Below are 24,398 nucleotides of genomic sequence, written 5' to 3'. Positions count from 1 at the left end.
GAAAGTTCTTCAGCTTTGACCCAGGGTGGTCATGGTTTCCATGGCCTTGGTTGTTCTGAGCTATTTGCTGCAGTGCTGCGATATTGGCTTGTCTTTCAGCTCTTTCAGCCTCTCTATCTGCCATCATCATTTGCAACATCTGCATCATTGCATCTTGATTGCTGCCGCGGGTTGGAGGGGCCATCAGAACATTGAGATAGATCATGGAAGAGGGAATTTTTCTATGGCTTGTTTTGGGGTAAGTCTGGAAATTTAAAACTTGAGTACTTGACATGTTGAAAACCACAACACTTTCATTCATTCAAACAACACACATTACAAGCTAACACATCAATGGTTTTAAGAACCATTCCATCACTCTACGATACAAGGGATTGGATACAAACTCACACCTACGCAAGTGCTCAAGTGAAACTACTCCTCATCATCCACATCAATCGGGATGAAGCCATCTTCTCCGGTCTCCATGAACTCATAGCCTTCCACATCAGTGTGGAAGTCCAGGTCCTCATCCTCCTCGTAGTCATCATCATCACTCAGGAGGGCATTTCCCCCTGAATGTCTTCTCCTTCTCCCTCCAGATCCTTTAGATGTTCCTCTTGCGCCTTGACAGTTGCCTCCAAGGACACTATCTTCGCGCGGAGGCAAGCGATGGTGTAGTCCTTCTTGGCATGCTGCCAGCGGAGTGTCTTGCGCTCATGGGCAAGGATCCTGATGGTATCGGTCTGCTGCGCCATGTGGGCGTGAGTTTGGTTGGCGTAGTGGCGGGAGTTGTCCAGCTCCTTCTGGGTCTCTTGCAGCATGAAGTTCAGATGCTCCACGTGATGCTTCAGCTCGGGGTGGGACTGCAGGTCCATGGGTCCTCCAATGGAGTCATGCCTTGCGAGGTGCGCAAAGCGAGCCCCTTGGATTGCCATCACATTCTGCGCGCATAGACGGGCAAGTGCTTCCTGAAGAGCACGAGCGAGTCCGTCCAGCGATTTGTTCTCCCTGATGGAGAACTGGATCCTCTCGGACCGGGGAGGCTCCATCTTGCCCCTCAGATCAGCGGTGACAATCCACTGAAGTTACCCTCCGGGCTGATCGTTGACTTGAGTTCCGAAGAACTCCGGGTGCGGGCGTCCAAGGAACTCTGATAGGGCATCTAAGTCCCTCTCAAAGATCAGGTTCCCGCCATTCCCCAGCTGGTAAAACTTGGTGTTGTTCACTTGCTCCATCTGTAACAGAATTAGATGAGTAAGTTAGAGAAGTGCAAGTGTGTCAAAATTTTATGTAGAATTACAAGAAAAAGGTAGAGCATAAATTTCTCCTTTGTAAAAGATCTCAAGGGTAAGAGGGTGAGTAAGTTTTTCAAAGGTATTCACTTCATTTGTTTTTGAAACTAAAATTTTCAGACGTCCATTCTAACTAGGGTCTCCTAAGGTCAAACAATTGCTCTGATACCAACTTGTCAACACCCGGATTTTTAATTCCAGATGCCTGTTATGCCATACATCGCAATCCCAGGAAGATTGTTTTTGCGAGACATAAAAGTTGATATCATAGAGTCATCATTCATTACAAACCATAGTCGTATTACAACAATAGATCACATGATCCACACTTACAACAATAGTTGATCTAATGATCAACAAACACAACACATAGCGGAAGCGAAGTAGTAGTAATCCATCTAATCCACAGGCAACGCTTGACATTAGGAGATGATCCTAATTATCGTAGACGTCCTGCTGTTCGTCATCCAGATACTGTTGCTCCTCTTCATAGTCTGGCCATTTGAATAGCCAGGGACACAGCCATGAGTACTTTTAAAGTACTCGCAAACTAATACTAGTGTAAGTACTATCAATTTTATTAAGGGGGTGCTAAGCTATAGGTTTATTTGCATAAAGCCAATTTTATTTCATAAACCACTATACATGAAGACTCCACATTTGCCTAACTTAACTCAAGTGGGAACATTAGTGTCATTCCCACAACCATGTTGTTTTCAAGTCAAATCACCATTCACTTCACCAAACATTTTAGAAACATCTGACAACGGAACAGTATGGCCTTTCCAATCGTCCGTACCCATGGACACGACTATTCGAAAAGTTTTACACTCTGCAGAGGTTGCACACTTGTGCCACAACTTTTGATTACATCCGTCAGGGATAGCCCTGAATAATCATACTCAGTATGCGGATCATCAACCATAACCTTTCACTTACAAACTCTAGTATAGGAACCTCTCCCCATGAGTTTGGCCTCCCGGTGATAGCCAACTGTTATCCCGGGAACTGCACAGGGCTTGGGTCGTACATTCACCTCATTTCACGTCATTTCACTTTCGACGGAGGCAGCCTCAGCATAACCTCTATGACGCTTGTTTAGAGGGAACCCATACTAAAGTGCATAAGTTTCTAGTTAAGCCTTACCCATAATCAGGTAATGGTATCGCATCCGAACCCAATCATCAGTTTTTGTCAAAGCCACCAAGTCATTCATGTCATATTCAACTTCAAAATCTTTCAATAGAATGACTCATCATTCCAAGGTTTTCCAAGTCATTGGTTTTCACCTCTTCCCATCTAGAGTAGTCATTTTTAGTTTAGCACTAGAAACTAGTCATGAGGGGTGCTAATCTAACTTGTATTTCTCTAGGCTACTTTGGATGTTCTTGTAACACTCTAAACTTAGACCAAAGTTAACTATAAAGTAAGCTTTGATAAATAAAGTAAAAGCTTGCAAGAATAAAAAAATTGGGATTGGATCCTTAAACAAAAATAGTCATGTAATGGTGCCTTGCTCTATTAAAGCTTTGCACTTGGGAACTTGCAAGAGTATAGCTTGCCTTGAGTGGTGTATTGATCAAAGTTTTCTTCTTCTTCTTCCTCGTAGACCTCCTCCTCCTGGTATTCCTGGGTACTAGCGTCTATAAACGGATACGAGGTATACAATCACCAAACAATCCTTAAGTGCTAGACTAAGCACACAAATGATTCACACAAGCTATTCTAGCATCACATCCTTATTCACATGGTGGTTGGTTTGGTTTGCTTCTAAGAAAATAGTTTCCTCTCATTGAAATATTTCTTAGGGTTTCTATTTATTTTCTTTGAGGAGTAATTTCCTCTCATTGAATCTTATCAAGATTTAATCTCCTCGAATAATAAGGTATGAGTAGGTGTTGACCAAGGTCAACACATAGTTACTAATTGGGGAAAATGATTTAAATGAGATACTTCATCTCATGCAATTTAAATACTACTATGGAACAATTTAATATCATTAAGTAATTAAAGATGAGGTGCTATAGACTAAGGTCATTACCTCATATTGGATTACTTAAGACAATGATTTAAATGAGAGAGTAACCATCATACTATTTAAATAAATTATTTGAGATAATTCAAATGGACTAGATATGGCTCCATAGCTATTATTTTGCTCTAGCCCATGATCATAGTAAACACTAGGCTATATTTTTTACATAATCATGTAGAGTATTTGAAAAGTGATTTATGAGAGTTGGAATCAACTAAAAATCTTTTATGGTTGATTTTAAATAAATGTTTGAATTTGAAAAAGGCTCTGCCTTGTTATTTTTGCTACTTTAATTCTACAACACATCTAGGGTTGGAACCAGTGTAGTTATTTAGATAATTTCCTAAGCTTTCCAAATATATAAAATTCATCAAATTTGGTTTAGTGGATTTGATTCTATTAAATTTTGGAAACAATACCAGTATTGAATTTGACAAATTTGATTTAAGCCGAATTCAAACTAGAGGGCCTGCGCGGGAAACGAAGTTGGGCCACAAAGAGAAAAAGACTTGTGCCAGCCCAGCTACACGTCGCCCGTGAGTGGGCTGCCTGACAGTGGGGCCCGCTGTCAGCGGCACTTAAAGGGCGAAACGGTATGAGCGATATGAGGCGTAGGATTAGAAGTGGATCGTGCGGCTGACGATCATCATCGTCTCCGACGAGATCCCGCAGCTCTGGCAACGAGGCTAGGGGGTCGGAGGGCCTACCGGTGCTCCGGCGATCGTCGGCGAGGTGCGCAGCAACGTTGGCGTGGACGGCGAGGCTCCAGGTACAAGCGGCTTCGCTCGAGGTGGCTCCAATCGACGGCGATGTGCTGCGGGTACTGGCGGTGCTCCGGCGTCAAATTGGCGCTGCTTCGGCTATAATGTGGCTAGGTAAGTGATCGAGGAGAAGCAGGGATGAGAGGAGAGTGAGATGGTGTGGAGAAATGAGGAGCAGGAGTGCTCTATTTATAGCAGCGAAGGGGTGCTGCGGGTGCCCGTGGAGGTCGATCATGGCGCTGAAGGAGATATGCCCTAGAGGCAATAATAAAGTGGTTATTATTTATATCTTTATGTTTATGATAAATGTTTATATATCATGCTAGAATTGTATTAACCGAAACATTAGTACATGTGTGATATGTAGACAAACAAGAAGTCCCTAGTATGCCTCTTAAACTAGCTTGTTGATTAATGGATGATTAGTTTCATAATCATGAACATTGGATGTTATTAATAACAAGGTTATGTCATTGTGTGAATGATATAATGGACACACCCAATTAAGCGTAGCATAAGATCTCGTCATTAAGTTATTTGCTATAAGCTTTCGATACATAGTTACCTAGTCCTTATGACCATGAGATCATGTAAATCACTTATACCGGAAAGGTACTTTGATTACACCAAACACCACTGCGTAAATGGGTGGCTATAAAGGTGGGATTAAGTATCCGGAAAGTATGAGTTGAGGCATATGGATCAACAGTGGGATTTGTCCATCCCGATGACGGATAGATATACTCTGGGCCCTCTCGGTGGAATGTCGTCTAATGTCTTGCAAGCATATGAAAGAGTTCATAAGAGACCACATACCACGGTACGAGTAAAGAGTACTTGTCAGGAGACGAGGTTGAACAAGGTATAGAGTGATACCGAAGATCAAACCTCGGACAAGTAAAATATCGTGAGACAAAGGGAATTGGTAATGTATGTGAATGGTTCATTCGATCACTAAAGTCATCGTTGAATATGTGGGAGCCATTATGGATCTCCAGATCCCGCTATTGGTTATTGGTCGGAGTAAGTACTCAACCATGTCCGCATAGTTCTCGAACCGTAGGGTGACACACTTAAAGTTGGATGTTGAAATGGTAGTTCTTGAATATGGAATGGAGTTGGAATATTTGTTCGGAGTCCCGGATGAGATCTCGGACATCACGAGGAGTTCCGGAATGGTCCGGAGAATAAGATTCATATATAGGATGTCATTTTATGTGAAATAAAATGTCGCGGAAGGTTCTATGGAAGGTTCTAGAAGGTTCTAGAAAAGTCCGGAAGAAACCACCAAGGAAGGTGGAGTCCACAAGGGACTCCACCTCCATGGCCGGCCAGCCCTAGTGGGGGTGGAGTCCCAAGTGGACTCCACCATAGGGGGCCGGCCACCCCCCACATGGGAGGTGGGAATCCCACCTTTGGGTGGGAGTCCTAGTTGGGCTAGGTTTGCCCCCTCCTATGGAAGGTTTTGGTTTCGGGTCTTATTCGAAGACTTGGACACCAATACTTGGGATCCACCTATATAATGAGGGGCCAAGGGAGGGGGCCGGCCACCCCAAGACCATAAGCTGGCCGCCCCCCATAGAGTGGCCGGCCACCCCTCCCAAACCCTAGCCAAGCTCCTCTCCTCCATATTGCCCGCATAGCTTAGCGAAGCTCCGCCGGACTTCTACACCGCCACCGACACCACGCCGTCGTGCTGTCGGATTCAAGAGGAGCTACTACTTCCGCTGCCCGCTGGAACGGGGAGGTGGACGTCGTCTTCATCAACAACCGAACGTGTGACCGAGTACGGAGGTGCTGCCCGTTCGTGGCACCGGAAGCGATCGTGATCAAGATCTTCTACGCGCTTTTGCAAGCGGCAAGTGAACGTCTACCGCAGCAACAAGAGCCTCATCTTGTAGGCTTTGGAATCTCTTCAAGGGTGAGACTCGATACCCCCTCGTTGCTACCGTCTTCTAGATTGCATCTTGGCTTGGATTGCGTGTTCGCGGTAGGAAAATTTTTGTTTTCTATGCAACGTTATCCTACAAAGTGGTATCGAGCCGTATCTATGCATAGATGGTTGCACGAGTAGAACACAATGGTTTGTGGGCGTTGATGCTCTTGTTATCTTTAGTTTGAGTACTTTGCATCTTTGTGGCATAGTGGGATGAAGCGGCTCGGACTAACTTTACATGACCGCGTTCATGAGACTTGTTCCTCGTTTGACATGCAACTTGTATTGCATAAGAGGCTTTGCGGGTGTCTGTCTCTCCTACTATAGTGAAGATTCAATTTACTCTTCTATTGAAAACATTAGTATCAACGTTGTGGTTCATGTTCGTAGGTAGATTAGATCTCTCTCGAAAACCCTAAACCACATAAAATATGCAAACCAAATTAGAGACGTCTAACTTGTTTTTGCAGGGTTTGGTGATGTGATATGGCCATGATATGATGATGAATATGTATGAGATGATCATTATTGTATTGTGGCAACCGGCAGGAGCCTTATGGTTGTCTTTAATTTTCATGTTGAGTAGTATTTCAAAGTAGTTGTTATAGTTGCTACATGAGGTGAACAACCATGAAGACGGCGCCATGAACCTTGACGCTACACCGACGATGATGGAGATCATGCCCGAAGATGATGGAGATCATATCCGTGCTTTGGAGATGAAGATCAAAGGCGCAAAGACAAAAGGGCCATATCATATCACATATGAACTGCATGTGATGTTAATCCTTTTATGCATCTTATTTTGCTTAGATCGCGACGGTAGCATTATAAGATGATCCCTCACATTAATATCAAGATAATAAAGTGTTCTTCCCTCGTATGCACCGTTGCATTGTTCGACGTTTTGAAGCATCTCGTGATGATCGGGTGTGATAAACTTGACATACAACGGGTGTAAGCCATGTTGCACACGCGGAATACTTGGGTTTGCTTGACGAGCCTAGCATGTACAGACATGGCCTCGGGACAACGGAAACCGAAAGGTTGAACACGAGTCATATGGATGATATGATCAACATGTTGATGTTCACCATTGAAGCTACATCATCTCACGTGATGATCGGTTTTGGTGTAGTGGATTTGGATCGTGTACCACTTAACAACTATGAGGGATGTTGTATTAAGTGGGAGTTCATTAGTAATTAGATTAAAACATGAACTAATTATCATAAACATAGTCTGAGTAGTATTTTGAATTAATTTTGTAGTATTGGCATCCGTTTACTACTATGCGCTAGTCTTGTTATTGAGATAGAAATCATGTTAAAATCTGACAAGAAACTTTACGGATTGGTACCGTATTGTTAAAGAATCAAGAATTGATTAAGTCCTATTGCAAACTTTTAGTAAACCTCACATTGTTGATTCAAAGAGCTATGGTTTCAATTAGTACCTAAAGTTATCTTGTCTCCATGAAACTTGAAAGTTCAAATATGTTTGAAAAATAAGGAGCTGAAAATTTAGTTTTCAGAAATAATCAAGGTATGAGATATATGTGATATCTAAGACCTTATTGCAAGATGATAGAATATAATTTGGTGAGACTACATAAACTCATAAGTTTTATGGGAATGTATGAAGGTTGAAGACGCAAGACGTCACAATCCTCCAGCTATTGGGGCACTAATGATATTCGCATATCCATGAAGTTATCATCCTTAGTATGCACCGTTGCTAAGACTCGTCGTTTCAAGCATCACGTGATGATCGGGTGTTATAGATTCTACGTGTGCTTACAATGGGTGCAAGCCTGATTTGCACATGCGAATACTAAGGTTAAACTTTATGAGCCTAGCATGTACAGACATGGTCTCAAAAAGTTGTCATGAATTGATGGATAAAATTATGAGTGAAATTGTTCATCATAGTTACTAATATGTGAAATCTAGAACACTTGTCATATGATGATCAACTTCAAAGTAAGAACCTCAAGGTTATTGGTATTTGACCAACAAACCTAGAAGTTATTGATGTTGAAATGTTTTTCTGAATAATGAGGAAAGCTAAAAGAGAAACTGCAAAAGATATTTTGGCAACAGAAAAGAAAAGACTAGAAAGTCTAGCTCGGGTGTATATAAATGATATACATGTTATGGTTGTATTCCTAGTTAAGTCACACAATGAAATTCTTGGGTATTAATACCATATTGGTTGGTATGAAGTGTCATACAAAACAACGCAATTCAAGAATACAATGGCCTAAGTGACTGACAAGGAATATGATAAGAATGTTCGCAGAACAAAAATAAAGTGTTATTATGTTCGTCGTTGGCATTCTATCTAGCCCTTAGAATTTATAATAAAGAGCTTAATAAATTGTTATTTTGCTCTGGTCAAATGAAAACAATGAGTTGTTCAAATTATGACATTACTCCATGTATGATGGATAAGTTATTATAAATCTTAAATGGTGAAACACACATACATAACACTGACGCTAAAAATGCCATAAGGCAAATGATTTGAATTCCACTTATTTGTGGAACCGCAATTTAGGTCATGTTAGAAAGGATCGCATGAAGGAACTCCATGCAAATGGATTTTTGGAGTCATTCGATTTGTTGAATCGTTTGGCACTTGCAAAATCTTTTCTAAAAAGTAATGACTGAAATACCGTTCATAGGCCGAAGAGTTGAACGGGCAACTAACTTAGTGAAAACATACATAATGATATATGTGGTTCACTGGGCATAGTTGTGTGCGGAAGATTCTTCTACTTCATGAAAACTTTCAAACAATGAATTGAGTATATATGTGGATATATTCAATAAGGAAAAGTTTGAAACATTTGAATAGGATTCAAATAAATTTCAGCATGAAGTGGAAATCATCGTAATAGAAATCAAATATCTATGATTGGATCATGGTGGAAATATTTGAATTACGAGTTTTAGCGAACATCTAAGAGAGTTATGAAATTGTTCTACAACTTACGTTTCTTGGAGTATCATAGTGATGATGAAGTATCCAAGAGATATATCCAAACTTTGTTGGATCAATGATGAGATAAAATATTGATGCCATTATATTTTTGTGGATTATGCTTTAGTGACTACCGCTTTTTACCTTTGAATAGAGCATCATCATGATCCGTTGAAATGACACCATACAAGTTATGGCATGGGTATAAACCCTAATAGTCAACCAAAATCGGATGAATGTCTTTGTTGGTTATCCCAGAGATTTGATTGGGAATTCTTCCCACGAGACAAAGAAAAAAGTGTTTGTCAATGTTTCTTATTTCCGAGAAATTGTTTCTAGTAAAGTATTTGAGTGGGAGGACAATATATTTTGATAAGGTTTATGAACCTGAGCATAATGATCAGAGTAGCGCAGCATCGGAATTGGTTTCGAAAGCGGCCACAACGATCATGGCTCCCATGACTACAAAGTGTTTTAGCCATGGAGATCGAAGTACATATTGAACCTTGTAGGTATGGTTTACTTTGTGATCAAATAAATGATTTGTGGACAAAGGATTGATTTTGAACAATGATAAACCAACTACAAAACAAAGAAGTTATGATGGGCCCTGACTCCGTTAAAATGGCCATACGCCATGAAATCCAAGATAGATGAATACTTTTTGAAAGAAAATAGATCTATAAAATTGATGGACTTGGATGAAATATCCTTGAAGAAGCTTAACTTGTCGAAAAGTTGTTTACGACAAAGTTCAAAGAGTTGACTACGACAAGATTAGATCTTCCGTAGCAATGCTTAAAGTCTATATGGATTATTCTAGTAATCACTACATATTTCCTTTATGAGATATGTTAGTAGGATGGCAAAATACATTACTTATCAGAAGTGTGTATTAAAGGTGTATACAAGATACAACCAAGAGTTTTGCTGATCCGTGGAATACTAGATAGGTATACAAACTTCAATTTGATGAAGTAAGTATAGCGGAGTTTGAATCTTCACTAGATGAAATAGTCAAAGAGTTTTTGATTTCATCAGAAACAATGAAGAGGCTTGCATTTGCAAGAAATTAAGTGGGAGCGCTAAGACACATTTATAATACTTTATGTAGGTGACATATAGTTGGTTATAAATGATGTAATTATATACTTGATTAAAAGGTTTCATTGAGAATTAACTTCAATGAAAGGATATGGACTGAAACAAATTTAGTGTCAAGATCTATGAAGATAGATTGAAACACATAAATAAGTTTAAGTCAAAGTGCATATGATGGATATTGAAGTAGTTCAATATAGAAATATTAAGAAAATGTTCTTGTCATGTGAAGGTTTAACAAGACTTGAGTGTATCTGACACTCAATGATTAAAAACACATGAGTGATTATAGATCACGAATAATATGTACACAATCAGATATCATGTGCTATAAAGTGTTATGAGCATATACCAGAATGATTCATATGATGATCATTGGACGACAGTAAGAATATCCTTGAGTACTTTAGAAGAACTAAGGATATATATATATATTTTTGTATGAAGAAATGACAAACAAATCGATGTAAGGTGTTACACCGATATTGGTTTTATCACATATAAAATATAAATTCAATCTCAAATTAAACGAAGTGTTGTTTAAAAGGTAGCACAATGAGCTAGAAGTTGTCTATGCTAGATTTAGAAGGGTTCTAAATATGGTGACGGATTCTACAAAAGAAGGCAGAGTATGTCATTGTTTTGACAATGACAAAGGATGTTAAGTCAAGAGGTTCTTTGAGAACTTGGTGTAGTTCCGACAGAGTCAGAACTTTGAAGCTATATTGTGTGTGACAATATTAGTGACATATTTCAGACAGCGGAATTAAGGTTCCACCAGAAGATCAAACATATTTAATGCCAGCTCATTTGGAAATGAGTGATGCGTTGAGACGCAAATGAATTACAAAATACATACGTTTCTGAGTGTGTCAGATCCGATGACTAAAAACCTCTCCCGTGAGCAATACATGATAAAGCACCAGAAGGCCAAGGTGTTATATCTTTACAAATGTAAACTAGATTATTGACTCTAGTGCAAGTGGGAGACTGAAGGAGATATGCCCTAGAGGCAATAATAAAGTGGTTATTATTTATATCTTTATGTTTATGATAAATGTTTATATATCATGCTAGAATTGTATTAACCGAAACATTAGTACATGTGTGATATGTAGACAAACAAGAAGTCCCTAGTATGCCTCTTAAACTAGCTTGTTGATTAATGGATGATTAGTTTCATAATCATGAACATTGGATGTTATTAATAACAAGGTTATGTCATTGTGTGAATGATATAATGGACACACCCAATTAAGCGTAGCATAAGATCTCGTCATTAAGTTATTTGCTATAAGCTTTCGATACATAGTTACCTAGTCCTTATGACCATGAGATCATGTAAATCACTTATACCGGAAAGGTACTTTGATTACACCAAACACCACCGCGTAAATGGGTGCCTATAAAGCTGGGATTAAGTATCCGGAAAGTATGAGTTGAGGCATATGGATCAACAGAGTGATTTGTCCATCCCGATGACGGATAGATATACTCTGGGCCCTCTCGGTGGAATGTCGTCTAATGTCTTGCAAGCATATGAAAGAGTTCATAAGAGACCACATACCACGGTACGAGTAAAGAGTACTTGTCAGGAGACGAGGTTGAACAAGGTATAGAGTGATACCGAAGATCAAACCTCGGACAAGTAAAATATCGTGAGACAAAGGGAATTGGTAATGTATGTGAATGGTTCATTCGATCACTAAAGTCATCGTTGAATATGTGGGAGCCATTATGGATCTCCAGATCCCGCTATTGGTTATTGGTCGGAGTAAGTACTCAACCATGTCCGCATAGTTCTCGAACCGTAGGGTGACACACTTAAAGTTGGATGTTGAAATGGTAGTTCTTGAATATGGAATGGAGTTGGAATATTTGTTCGGAGTCCCGGATGAGATCTCGGACATCACGAGGAGTTCCGGAATGGTCCGGAGAATAAGATTCATATATAGGATGTCATTTTATGTGAAATAAAATGTCGCGGAAGGTTCTATGGAAGGTTCTAGAAGGTTCTAGAAAAGTCCGGAAGAAACCACCAAGGAAGGTGGAGTCCACAAGGGACTCCACCTCCATGGCCGGCCAGCCCTAGTGGGGGTGGAGTCCCAAGTGGACTCCACCATAGGGGGCCGGCCACCCCCCACATGGGAGGTGGGAATCCCACCTTTGGGTGGGAGTCCTAGTTGGGCTAGGTTTGCCCCCTCCTATGGAAGGTTTTGGTTTCGGGTCTTATTCGAAGACTTGGACACCAATACTTGGGATCCACCTATATAATGAGGGGCCAAGGGAGGGGGCCGGCCACCCCAAGACCATAAGCTGGCCGCCCCCCATAGAGTGGCCGGCCACCCCTCCCAAACCCTAGCCAAGCTCCTCTCCTCCATATTGCCCGCATAGCTTAGCGAAGCTCCGCCGGACTTCTACACCGCCACCGACACCACGCCGTCGTGCTGTCGGATTCAAGAGGAGCTACTACTTCCGCTGCCCGCTGGAACGGGGAGGTGGACGTCGTCTTCATCAACAACCGAACGTGTGACCGAGTACGGAGGTGCTGCCCGTTCGTGGCACCGGAAGCGATCGTGATCAAGATCTTCTACGCGCTTTTGCAAGCGGCAAGTGAACGTCTACCACAGCAACAAGAGCCTCATCTTGTAGGCTTTGGAATCTCTTCAAGGGTGAGACTCGATACCCCCTCGTTGCTACCGTCTTCTAGATTGCATCTTGGCTTGGATTGCGTGTTCGCGGTAGGAAAATTTTTGTTTTCTATGCAACGTTATCCTACAGGCGCGGCGTCTCTGTTGCGCGAAGAGGCAAGGTAAGGACGGCACAAGGTAGCTGGCATCATGGCGATGCTCGCGTGCTAGCTGGCGCGGCGAAAGCGAGACGGGACGGCTCGGGATGATGCAAGGTCTGCGGCTGTACCAGCGGCAAAGTTTGGAAGGGGACGACGGAGACAGTGCCTCCGCATGCATTCGAGCATGTCTATGGGCTAGCTGGAGAGGTGGTGATGCTCGATGCAAAAGGAGAGGCGTAGGGGAGGACGGAGGCGATGGGTCTTGCTGTCGCTCTAGCGTGTCTAGAGCGCGGTGAGTGCGCACGCCTGGCAAGACTGGGCGTACTGGGCTAGTACTTGGTTTGGTACAGGAGTCATAGAAGGACAATGATCATCACAAATCAAATCGGGTTTAGTTAAGAAACTGTTGGATAAAAGGGTGTGTGAGTAATTCAGTTTGATGCCTGCCAGGTGTTCGATGGTATGGCCGCAAGAAGTGAATTTTCAAATTTTGCAGAGATTTTTGGTGGAGTGGATTCAATTAATATTTGGCACACAATGGTGGTGGTGGTGTGCAAAGTTGAGTTGATTTGTGAAATTCCAAAATGTGGATGATCTAATTTTTGTTTCAAAGTTGCCACTTGTCAATCTTATATTGAGCAATTGAGGCAGAGTCAACCATGTTGGTCAACACAAAAAGTGTTCACCTTGATGGGCTCTAGGATGAGGTGGAAAGAGTTGGGAGGGTTAGGTTTAAGATTTGCTTAATACAAGGGCTCAAAGTGAGTAACATATTAATAGTGGCAGATTTGACCATTATCATATGTAACTTGAATTTGAATTTTCCTTTGCTTTGATTTGTGTTTCTTTGATGCAAATGTGTTTGTTATTGGTCTATTGATGTTTCCAAGTATTGGCACAAGTCATTATGGCCTTGGTTGAGGATTTTCAAAAATGGCCATAAGTGTATGTGAGTGATGATTTGTAATTTTTTTCCATTTCTTTTCTTTCTCTCTTTTTGGGTTCCATGATCATGTCCTAGGGTTTAAGCATCTTTAATAAGCACTCAACAAATCATCATGGCAACATCAATTTATTCATGCATGATCACTATCCACATATGCAACACTAAGCATAACACCATATTTAAATAAAAGTTTTTGTTAGTTCTAATTTTTTACTATTGGAAACTCCTTTTCTTATTGATTTGAAATTTGGGATGTTACAGCCGACCACCGTGTCAGGTGTGTCAGGCCAATGGTTACCATCTCGACACAATGATTTACTTGTTAGACCAATCATTAAGCTATCAGTTCGGTCGACTCTAATTAAGCTTTGTCATCTAGCCTGACATTAGCATCACCGTCGCATGGGTATCGTGGCGCATTACGAAGCCAACACGTGTCGGTCTGATGACGACATGCTTACCAATTGAAGCATGCCACGTGGACGAATGGAATAAGGACACGTTATCCAATAGCATCTCAATTTGTGGACAAATGGTAATATGGCAAGAGGACCAATAGCATTTCAACACGTGTCAATTTATAGAATGACATATTTTATTTCCAATGGCACGTGGACATCCCCACGATGATTTTGATATATTATACGCTTTTTTCCGACGTCGTATGCAAAAATTAATGCGGTTTTACCATTTTTCAAACTTTTTTTGCAAAAAAATTCAAAATTCGAAATTCTTAATTTCACCGAATAGTAGGTTGCATAACATATAAGAATCTGAAAACATTTTATTTTTTGAATTTTCTATCATTTTCATTTGTATTAGAATGAAAAAAGGCGACCACTGGGGGGGTGGAGGTGCGTGGGGAGCAGGTAAACCTTTAGTACCGGGTCAGGTCACGAACCGGTACTAAAGGTTTTCCGGCTGATGCTAACCCTTTAGTACCGGTTCATGACACGAACCGGTACTAAAGGTCCTTACGAACTGGTACTAAAGGCCTAGGCAGTGCAACCGGTACTAATGCACCCTTTAGTTCCGGTTCGTAAGGAAACCGGTACTAAAGGCCTGGACGGAAGCCCCTTTTTCTACTGGTGATTGCACTTTCCACCAGGTGGGCGAATAAGAAATAGCCACGTGTTGGAAGCCCGCAACGCGAGGCCTGCTTATAGCTGGGCCGGATTTCTAGTTTGGCTGAGTTAAAAATAGGCCCGTTCGAAGCCCGCAACACGAGGCCTGCTTATAGCTGGGCTGAATTTCTAGTTCGGCCCAGTTAAAAATATGGCACATCCCTTTATGAGATGATACATTTATATCTTCACGACTGGATTATATTCGGCCCAGTTTGCCAGTTTAGTATATGACACGGCGCGCCCACGACCCATCATAGAAAGGATATTAGCCTGCTATGATAAATTAGAGATCCAGGAATAACCATCGTACATTCGTACATGACATAAAACGGCTCAAGGGGCTTGCTTGGAGAAACCGAAGCCACGAAAGTAACATGAATAATTACATACATATAATATGTACATTAAACTAGAATTATTACACGCATACACATATCACAGTTAAACGAGTACAGTTATAGGAACATTAGTTTAATGTTGTGGGAGGGGATAACCCATAGTAGGTTAAGATTGGGCGTAATTAGCCGGCATAAGATTAATATGTCGGATAACCGGGCTAGGGCTACGCTGGAATACGGCATGACGATAAGCTAAGTGTAGACCAAGGTAAGGGTCAACCGGCTTAAAGCTAAGGCACGAATCCGTACCTAGAGACATACACGATTGTTGCACTCCAGTCATTCCTTCCAACTACTACAACTATTATTGTACCTCTTGTTAATCTTGCCACCGCCGGCATCGGGACATCCAACCCATCTCCGGCCACGATCGAGTTCCGTCATCGCCGTTGTTGCGTACTAGTTGGTAGCCGGATCAGATCCATTTGTTTGTGTTTGATTGCTGCTAGCTGCCATGTGTTTTGTAACCGGTCCTCCCGCGGCATATGTTTGGCATGGAGGAGAGATGGACGCGGATGTGGGCCACAAAGGGTCATCAGCGGCGGTGGACACAACCAAAGTCAACAGTGGCGCCGATCCCGCTGGGGCCGGAGGCGGCGATCGACATGATCATCGCGAGGTACAACCCCGAGACGTGCGGCGAGTTTGGCGGCCGAGTCATTACTAGGTTCGCCGATTTAAAAAATCACGGTCCACAAAGGCGTCCGCGGGCACTTTTTTTACGCCGAAGGTGAAGTCAAAGTACTTTGAGCCGGAAATCCAAATTTCGTTCCGGAATTAAAGTTTTGGTTGTTCCATTATTATGTCCAAGAATTAGCCGAAACGGGTGAATCTCGGCCATGCAATTTTGGTTGTTCATTTGTTTTCGGAATATAAATTTTGACCGAAATGTGTGAATATGTCGGGCATTCAGTTGAAGCCCGGTAAAACCATATGTAGCACTAATTGCTTCGTCACTAGTGGTGCCGAAATGATGGTTTGATTGATTATTTAGCTCATCGATTGTATTGTTGGAACGAGTTCGCTCAGAAACTAAAGCGAAGGCGCGTGTACGTGAAGAAGAGAGATAAGAAGAAGATCCACCTCCTCCCTTAATTTGCTCGTGGCGTGGAGACGTAAGTGTGCGACGAGCCGACGACCAAGCTGGCGCAGGATTGATTTCCCGTAATACTAGTAGTTAATAACGTGCTCCTTGGTGAATAAACTCGTTGGGACCTGATGTTGTAATATTCACTAGCAGTAGCTAATTAAGTTGAAGAGAGAACAATAGAAGGATCGATCGATCTTGCGTATGTGCACGTGCATGTAGATGGAGGACGCGACTCAGGAAAACAATCGAGCGGTGAAACAAAATGGTTGACCTGCTGCTGGAACGCGGGGCTGATTGATCGATCGATTAGGTGTGGTTCAATTAGATGATACATGCTTAACATAACAGTGTCCTTCTTTCGACGCCGGGCCATTCCTTCGTGTCTGCGAAACAGCGCACCCAGGCGGAAGACACGAGGAGCGAGTATACCTGGACCGAGTTACGTTGATGTGCAGGCGGAAGCCGCTGCTGATCCACGAGTTCGGCAAGTCGCACGCAGAGACTCTGGGTTCACCAGTGCGCAGCGGGACGCCCAGTTCGGCACGGTGTACGCCAAGATCTACCAGTCGACGCGGACGGGCGGGCTGGCCGTGGGCGGGCCTCTTTTGGCAGCTCATGGCCGACGGCATGTAATCCTACTGGAACGGCTACGACGTCATCTTCGCCGAGGCACCGCCGTCCAGCACCGTCATTCTAACGTCGCAGAGATGGAAGCTCAAGCTGCTTGGCACGGCATTGGCCCGAGTAGCGGGAAGCAATGGCGGCAACTAGCCAATTCGTTTAAGTGATCAGCAGCACGCCATCACAGAGTAAGAATGTGCGCGTGTGTTTTACATGTGTGAGTTAAGCTCTCCTCGAGATGATTCGGAATTACGAGATAGCAATCATGTGGCAAAGTTTATGATGAAAGTCTCCTTGCATTGCAGCAGTGTCTTTGACATATGATAATGTACAGGTTTATTATCTTGGACCACACTGGCATTATTAGTAGCACGCAAATATGCACATTCATGCTTTTTTGCCGATCGGACATCAGACCGGCAGGAAGAGCTCATGAACAACACCTATGTTGTCTCGGCGAACCCAATCTTCATATTTCCATAGTCAAAGACCGTGTGATAGGCTTCCATGAATATATCACCCAAGATCCTGCGACACCAATTTCTCATTGTCAGAACCGAGGACAGCAAGTTCATGGAGCGTTTGCTTTCAGTTTTGAAGATGCAAACATCTTGCTCTTTTTTCTTTTCTTTTTAACGCCTAATAATTCCTAAAACTCTGAAACTAACAAACATAGTATTTTTTCTGAAGAAGAGGTCTCACAAACAACTTTTATATTGATTCCAAGAAAGCTGTGAGATCAGAACACGTGTATAACTTTACCAGAGAGGGCCACCGGAAGGAGGAGCGTCCATAGCTGAGAATCCACTTATGCACCGGGTATCATCACCCTCACCAATCTTCACTATGTACTGGACAACAGAAATCACAAGTCAAACCAAATCAGCACTAACCGATAATAAAGCTTGTGTGGCTCTTCAATTATATATGCACGTAAGATTTTATAATTGATAACTGATATAGTAAGGACCGAATCTTCAAAAAATCTGCGGGAACAACATATGGAATCTTAATAAAAAATGATACTTGCTAAAACTGATAGATAATCTGGACACGCATAAAATACGAGAGGTAATAACTAGGGACAAGAAGCAATACTTGTTCGGGTTTGAGCACAAACTGTTTGGCCCCGATGGAGAAGGCGACGTCAGGCATGAATTTAAGTTCTCCACAATCCACGAATGATTCTCCCGCAGGGATAGGAATATGTTCACATATCTGCAAAGTTGAATAAGTTAGATTTTGTTTCTGGTTCAACTGTGTGTTACAGTGTGATTCTTCCATTGGTATTACAAGGTAGGAAACATGCCTCATTAATGGTATGCAATATAGAATCCTCGGTCTGATTATCTGCAACATGCTTCACCGCCCATTGAACAATCCATTCACAAGCTTTGCACACAATAAAACCATTTGATGTCCTAACTTCATCTTCTAAACTTTGAATACCGGCGTTGTCGTCACTATGTACATAGGAAGGAACGTAACAATGTCAACCATCGGGACATAAGGAATACAATGTGAATGGTCAAAAGGAGACCAAACCTACTTCTGTATGTACTTCCACTCTTCATCTATTGAATTCTAAATTCCTTCAATGCTGGCTAGGGAAAATTATTCCAAGCAAATCAAAGAATTTCGGTACGTTGAGAAATATGGCAATTAACACTACTGCATAAATGATCTTTTCTTGTTGGTACTACGAAATATGGCAATTAACACTACTGCATAAATCATCCTCAGGGTATAAATACATATATTTAAATACACGCCTTGGAAACGACTACACAAGATTGTTGTCATGGCTCTGCCGTTGTATGTTGTATACGTCGCCCTGTATGCGGTTGTAAATAAGAGACATAACAAATGAAGGTATTTTCAAAGTGTTGTAAACAGAATGCACGAGCAATATTCTGACATATAAATCATATGTATTAATGAATTCATATCATATGTATTAATGAATACATATTATATACACTATAATTGCCCACACACTAATTATCCTCTTACTTGCACAATATCTATGTTTCATGTTTTAATGCATATTTCACATCATATATATTGTGCAGAACATCCATAACTACAACAGGTACAAGCGAGACTCAACTCTTACCTTACACCATGAGGTCCAACAAAGAAACATAAACGAAGTATGTCACATATCCTTCTTGGCAATATCTGCATCATAGTCCCGGAAAAGAAGAGTTTACAAGCCTTATGCATCAATGATCAAGCTAGAAAGCAACTTTTGGAAATGATCAAACCCGCTTTAGCAGCAAATCCAGGATCTGCCGCCCAAACTTTGAAACAACGTTCTTGCACGCTTTGCTCACTCTCCTAGGTATACCAATTCTCCAATTTATTTCCGTAATTATCGCCTGTATATATTTCAGTACTGATTCAGCAAACACATAGAGACTAAAGGAAAAGAATGGAAAATGAACCCACCGGAGATGACTCTATGATCTATCGACAAAGATGTTATACCTAATATGCTTCAAAACGTGTCATGCTGGTCTATTAGGTTTTATTTTGATGATCTTCACATTATGTAATATTACTAGTTCTGCTTCTAAGGAGATGGTAATTGCAAAAATTATATATTTAAAGTTTTCTATTGAGCTTTTCCTTCTACTATAACTACCATAATTCAATCAAAATAAACATCTACAATAGATCTAACCATACATTTTATCTTCACAATGGACATTTCCTCCACTAAAAGGTAAAATTCAAGGCAAAAGCATATGGGTTATGGCCCAAATAGCGAAGGAATGTCTCGTTTAGGTTACTAGAAATGTTGATTGTGAGGTTTTATCGATAAATCAAGGTTAGATGCATTAAGTAAAGCCCCTTTCCTTACTTATGGGAATAAACATGAATAGATCTCAAACACATACCGTGGGGCCAGTAAGAAATGGAGTTCCCGAGTCTACTATTGCTGCACAACCAGATTTACATAATCCTAATAGAAATACGGGTATAAGAAAATGATTAAAACCATTTTGTATTTATATACGAGCATATACTGTTTATGATTTATCATGAAAAAATGACATGTTAGTACCTGTGGAGTTTCCTCCAATCAAGACGTCGCCCATGTCAAACTGAAGCAAGTGGGGAAAAATTTATGAGCACAAACTAGTTATTCCATCTTGAATTTCAAGATTACTCAACTAAACGAAATGGTTTCACCTTCCAGTATCCCTTCTTAGTAATAGGGACATAAGTATGGCTTCCCTTGTAATGATTACGATCAACTCCTCCAAAAACTATTTCTCCTCCCTTCACTTGACCAGCATGTCGATTGAACCAGAATGAGAAAACGGGGCTACCAACCAGACCTTGGCTAACCATGTTATACCTATAATTTTGCTTGTGATGTCAGGGATAAGAAATCTTGTTATATGATACGCATTTGGTGATACGATATGCCAGTAAATTAGAAGAACCCACAGTGCACCATTTAGATATTAATATAGTACATAAAACAATACACATAAATTAAAATAGTAAAGTCTAGTGTTGATAGTGTTAATAAATAGGAAAAACCGACAAATTCAGTCAGGCAACATTTCTCACCAAATAGGTTCGGCACCCCCGAATGACATTTCTTTAAACCCAAGACCAACAATGCCATCAAATTTTCCAAGCATGAAAGTAATACTTGGTTCCAACGAAGCTTCAATAAAATTCTAATAGGGCAGCATAATAAAATTAGTATAATCTGAAATAGGATGCACATCACATTGCATAATATAAATGTGTCCTTCTGGTGCAGCGCGTAAACCTGATTTTTCACAACTAGACCACCAACTTGCACATTGTCTTGGCTAATATAACCAGCAATTGCACCAGTTTTGTAGTGAATTGATACCCTTTTTCCTGCCAAGATTGGAAATGAAATATTATATTCATGGAAAACATCATTTTCCTGGTTACTAGAGTTTAATCTAAACCATCTGATTAATGCCTAGGTGAAGAAAATACGTGGACAATGTGTTAGGATATCATCATCTCATAGTGCATACATGACCAGTAGGAAAATAGGCTATCGAGGACGTTAGAGATGAGGACTCCTTCACCGGCGATGGCAGATTCGAGCGGCAGACATGGAGCCAGGTTGTAGGTCGTAGGCATAAGCGGACCCAGGAAAATTGTGAAGTCTGGCCAAAATAGGCTTACTGTGCTAATTTTGTCTCAAATAGATATAAAGTAGGGGAAAAATAAGCATGCCGACTGGCAGGAAGCCCCGGCGGCTGCCCGGGCAAGAGGGATGCTAGGTCCACCCTTTGTTGTAGGAGCAGGGCATGAGGAGGGAGGTGGTCCGGGGTTTGTGGTGCGGTGCGTTTGGTGGCATGCGTGTGATATTGTCTCACACGACCACCGGCAGTTAAGAACATGTCCACATTTGGTGGCGTGCTATTTGGCTAGTATGCCACCAATAACCTGTTTATTAGCGGTGTACCACTATATAAGACGTTAGCAATATTTCGGCCCAAAGATCCGCCACAGTATACCTTAGTGGTGCATCAGCTCGTTAGTACTTTCCCCGTCTATAAATAGATTTCTGACGTTTATGTAAATTTAGATGTATCTAGATACTAAAGAACATCTAGATACATCTAAATTTTGATAAATTTTAATATCTATTTAGAGACTAATGCAGTATTTTCTTCCCTATAAGCTATTTACTACATGTGCATGGACAATTTGTTAGATTAACAAACCTTTCTTCGTGTACGTGCTTGACCGGCTGGCTTTGTAACTCTTGTGCAAGTGGTATGCAGTCTGCAACAAAAGTTCCCAACTTACACCCCATATTAGTGCTATCATAAATAATAACCAAACTGTTAAAGACTTGACGAGATTAGGGCACATACCGAAGAGTAGCACTCGGAGGAGGGCACCCAGAGGTTGGAGCTGCCTGTGTCGAAGATGACGGTGAAGTTCTGTGGCGGCATTCCGATGCCGACCTCACCGTAGTACTGAGCGTTTTGGTAGTTCTTCAGTATTACGATATCTCTCTTTGGCAGTGGCTGCGGCTCCTCGTTATGGACGAGGCCGTGGTGCTGCGCGAGGAAGGTCTGAGCGTCCTCTCCAGCGACGAGGAGGTTCTGGCCGACCGGTAGCTTCTTCAGCGCGATGCGGACCAGGCCCTCCACGGGCGTGCCGAGGAGGAGCATGGTGGAAAGGATGAGTAGGTGTTGGAGCGTGACGTGGCCGGTTCCCATGGCTGCGCTATGAGCTGCAAATTTAGGAGAGAAATTCCCCATCGCAATTACAAGAATTTTTTTTTGAAAAATCAGATCACAGAATACTAATAATAATATGAAACATGATAAAATCGGTGAGCCATGGAAGTAGACCAAAATCAAAATAAAACATTGGCTCGATCTGATCACCATCAAATCGAAAACCGGTTGAAACTTATTAGGGGTTCAGAAAACACACAAACAAGAGATATGCTAGATTGCAGTTCATAGATGATAAGTTTTTCTAAAGTATTCTACCTTGGGAAGAGAGAGAGAACTCACCGAACAACAGTGGTAGGGAAGGAGCAGAGTGCCCGGTGAACTGGCAAAGTGTGCAACATTGCATCATCTTGGGTCAATTTATAAACTTTGGCCGGTGGACATTGCAAAGCTACATGATCATTCCACCGTTGGATCATCCAATGCCCTTCTGTGAGCCGTCAGATTAGGATGGGGTGATCATGTCACACGGTGGATTTTGTTGGGTTCACCACGGGATCACAAAGTTGTTGCAAGCTAGTGTCTCCGGTGGTCATGTACGATTGCCTGAAGAGGCAAAAATAGATTGCTTGTCGGTGGTGATATAACTAGTGTGCAACACGGCTTGTTAATCGCGAAGCATGAGAAGAAATGGAAGATGACACCATTATAACAAGCCAGTTTTTTGTGCTCATGCATGGTTGCAAAAGAGGAAACATCCAGCTGTTGGCGGAATCGATGATCTCTATCTTATCTCGGTTGCATATTAAATATGAGGTAAAAAAAGCCCCATGTGAAACACATACAAGGAAAGACTTAGAGAGAATACAAACAAGGCAAGATATAAAAGAAAAGGAGCTAGCCGCTCTAAATGGTTGTTAGGTCAAACTATCCATTGTTGTACTACACCACAGAAGGAAAGATTTAAAAAGAAGACAAACAAGGCAAGCGATAAAAAATGGATCCAACGCTCTATATGGTTGTTAGGTGAAACATACTACACAATACAAAGAAAGACATAAAGAGAATACAAAGAAGGCAAGAGATAAAATGAAATGAGCCAACAGCTCTATATGGTTGTTTCATAAAACTAGCCATTCGTGTACCACATCATACAAGGATAAATTTAAAGAAAAGACAAACAAGGCAAGAGATAAAAGGAATGGCGCAAACCGGTCTATATGGCTATTGGCTCAAATTACCTGTTGGTGTACTACACCATGCAAGCAAAGACTTAAAGAGAATACAAACAAGGCAAGAGATGAAAGGAAAGGAACTAATCGATATAAATGGTTGTTGGGTCAAATTAGCCATTGGTGTACTACACCGTTCTAAGCTGTTTACTCGGGGCCGTGTTCCTATCTTAGAGGTGTTGACTGAGCTCTGGGCTGAGGAGACTCGTTTGCGTGGTGCTGGTCTGCTTGGGGTCCCCTCTGTCCTTGCGACTCTAGGTCCTACTACACAAGTGCTAACTCCCGTCGGGGGTCCTCCGCTCTTGCCCACGCCACCTGGTCGTGGAGGTCGGCCTTTCCCTGGCCGGGGGCACCCTCGTTCTGGTCAGCTGTGTGGATATTGCCACATAAACGCACTACAAACAACTCGCAAGTCCATAATGATTTTAGTTCATGTCAACACCCGGATTTTTAAGTCCGAATGTCTATTATGTCATACATCGCAATCCCAGGAATATTGTTGTTGCGAGGCATAATAGTTAAGTATCACAGTCATCATTCATTACAAACCATAATGTCTTACAAATTGGAATCACATGATCCATATTACACGAATAGTTGATCTATTGATCAACGAACAAACACAAGTTCATAGCGGAAGCGTAAGATACAAGTACTCTCTAGTCCACAGGCCAACGCTTGACGTCGGAAGACTCCTAGTTGTCGTAGGCGTCCTGCTGGTCATCTCCTTGTTCATCTTGATACTCTGGCCATTTGAATAGCCAGGGACTAAGCCGTGAGTACTTCAAGTACTCGCAAACTAATACTAGTGTAAGTGCTAGACATTTCTAGTAAGGTTTGCTAAGCTCTAGTTTATTTGCATAAAGTCAATTTTATTTCACAAGTATTTGAGAAAAGCTTGTT

At 41.7% G+C, this 24,398-nt stretch overlaps 1 protein-coding gene across 1 annotated transcript; it reads right to left on the bottom strand.

The window, feature by feature from the left end:
- Positions 1 to 536: 536 nt before the first annotated feature.
- LOC139832462 (phytepsin-like) lies at positions 537 to 22,302 on the bottom strand. Its single transcript, XM_071822229.1, has 13 exons — positions 21,952 to 22,302; positions 21,799 to 21,859; positions 20,859 to 20,953; positions 20,651 to 20,763; positions 20,264 to 20,432; positions 20,136 to 20,175; positions 19,969 to 20,033; positions 19,333 to 19,446; positions 19,182 to 19,246; positions 18,375 to 18,528; positions 18,164 to 18,283; positions 1,072 to 1,217; positions 537 to 990 (listed from the first exon to the last, which is right to left on the bottom strand). Exons 1-13 carry the CDS (start codon positions 22,300 to 22,302, stop codon positions 537 to 539), a joined length of 1,947 nt encoding a protein of 648 aa, XP_071678330.1.
- Positions 22,303 to 24,398: the final 2,096 nt, after the last annotated feature.

This window comes from Lolium perenne, chromosome 6 (assembly GCF_019359855.2).
Source record: "Lolium perenne isolate Kyuss_39 chromosome 6, Kyuss_2.0, whole genome shotgun sequence".
NCBI lineage: Eukaryota > Viridiplantae > Streptophyta > Magnoliopsida > Poales > Poaceae > Lolium > Lolium perenne.
The sequence above is the reverse complement of the archived record's forward strand: the minus strand, read 5'-3'. Positions and strand labels throughout refer to the sequence as shown.

Excerpts from the sequence above, each read along its gene's own strand:
- LOC139832462 (XM_071822229.1), bottom strand. The coding sequence starts at position 22,302 with ATGGGAACCGGCCACGTCACGCTCCAACACCTACTCATCCTTTCCACC. Across the intron at positions 19,247-19,332 it reads TGGATTTGCTGCTAAAGCGG|ATATTGCCAAGAAGGATATG; the intron begins GTTTGATCATTT and ends ACTATGATGCAG. Across the intron at positions 18,529-19,181 it reads GTTGGACCTCATGGTGTAAG|TGACGACAACGCCGGTATTC; the intron begins GTAAGAGTTGAG and ends CTATGTACATAG.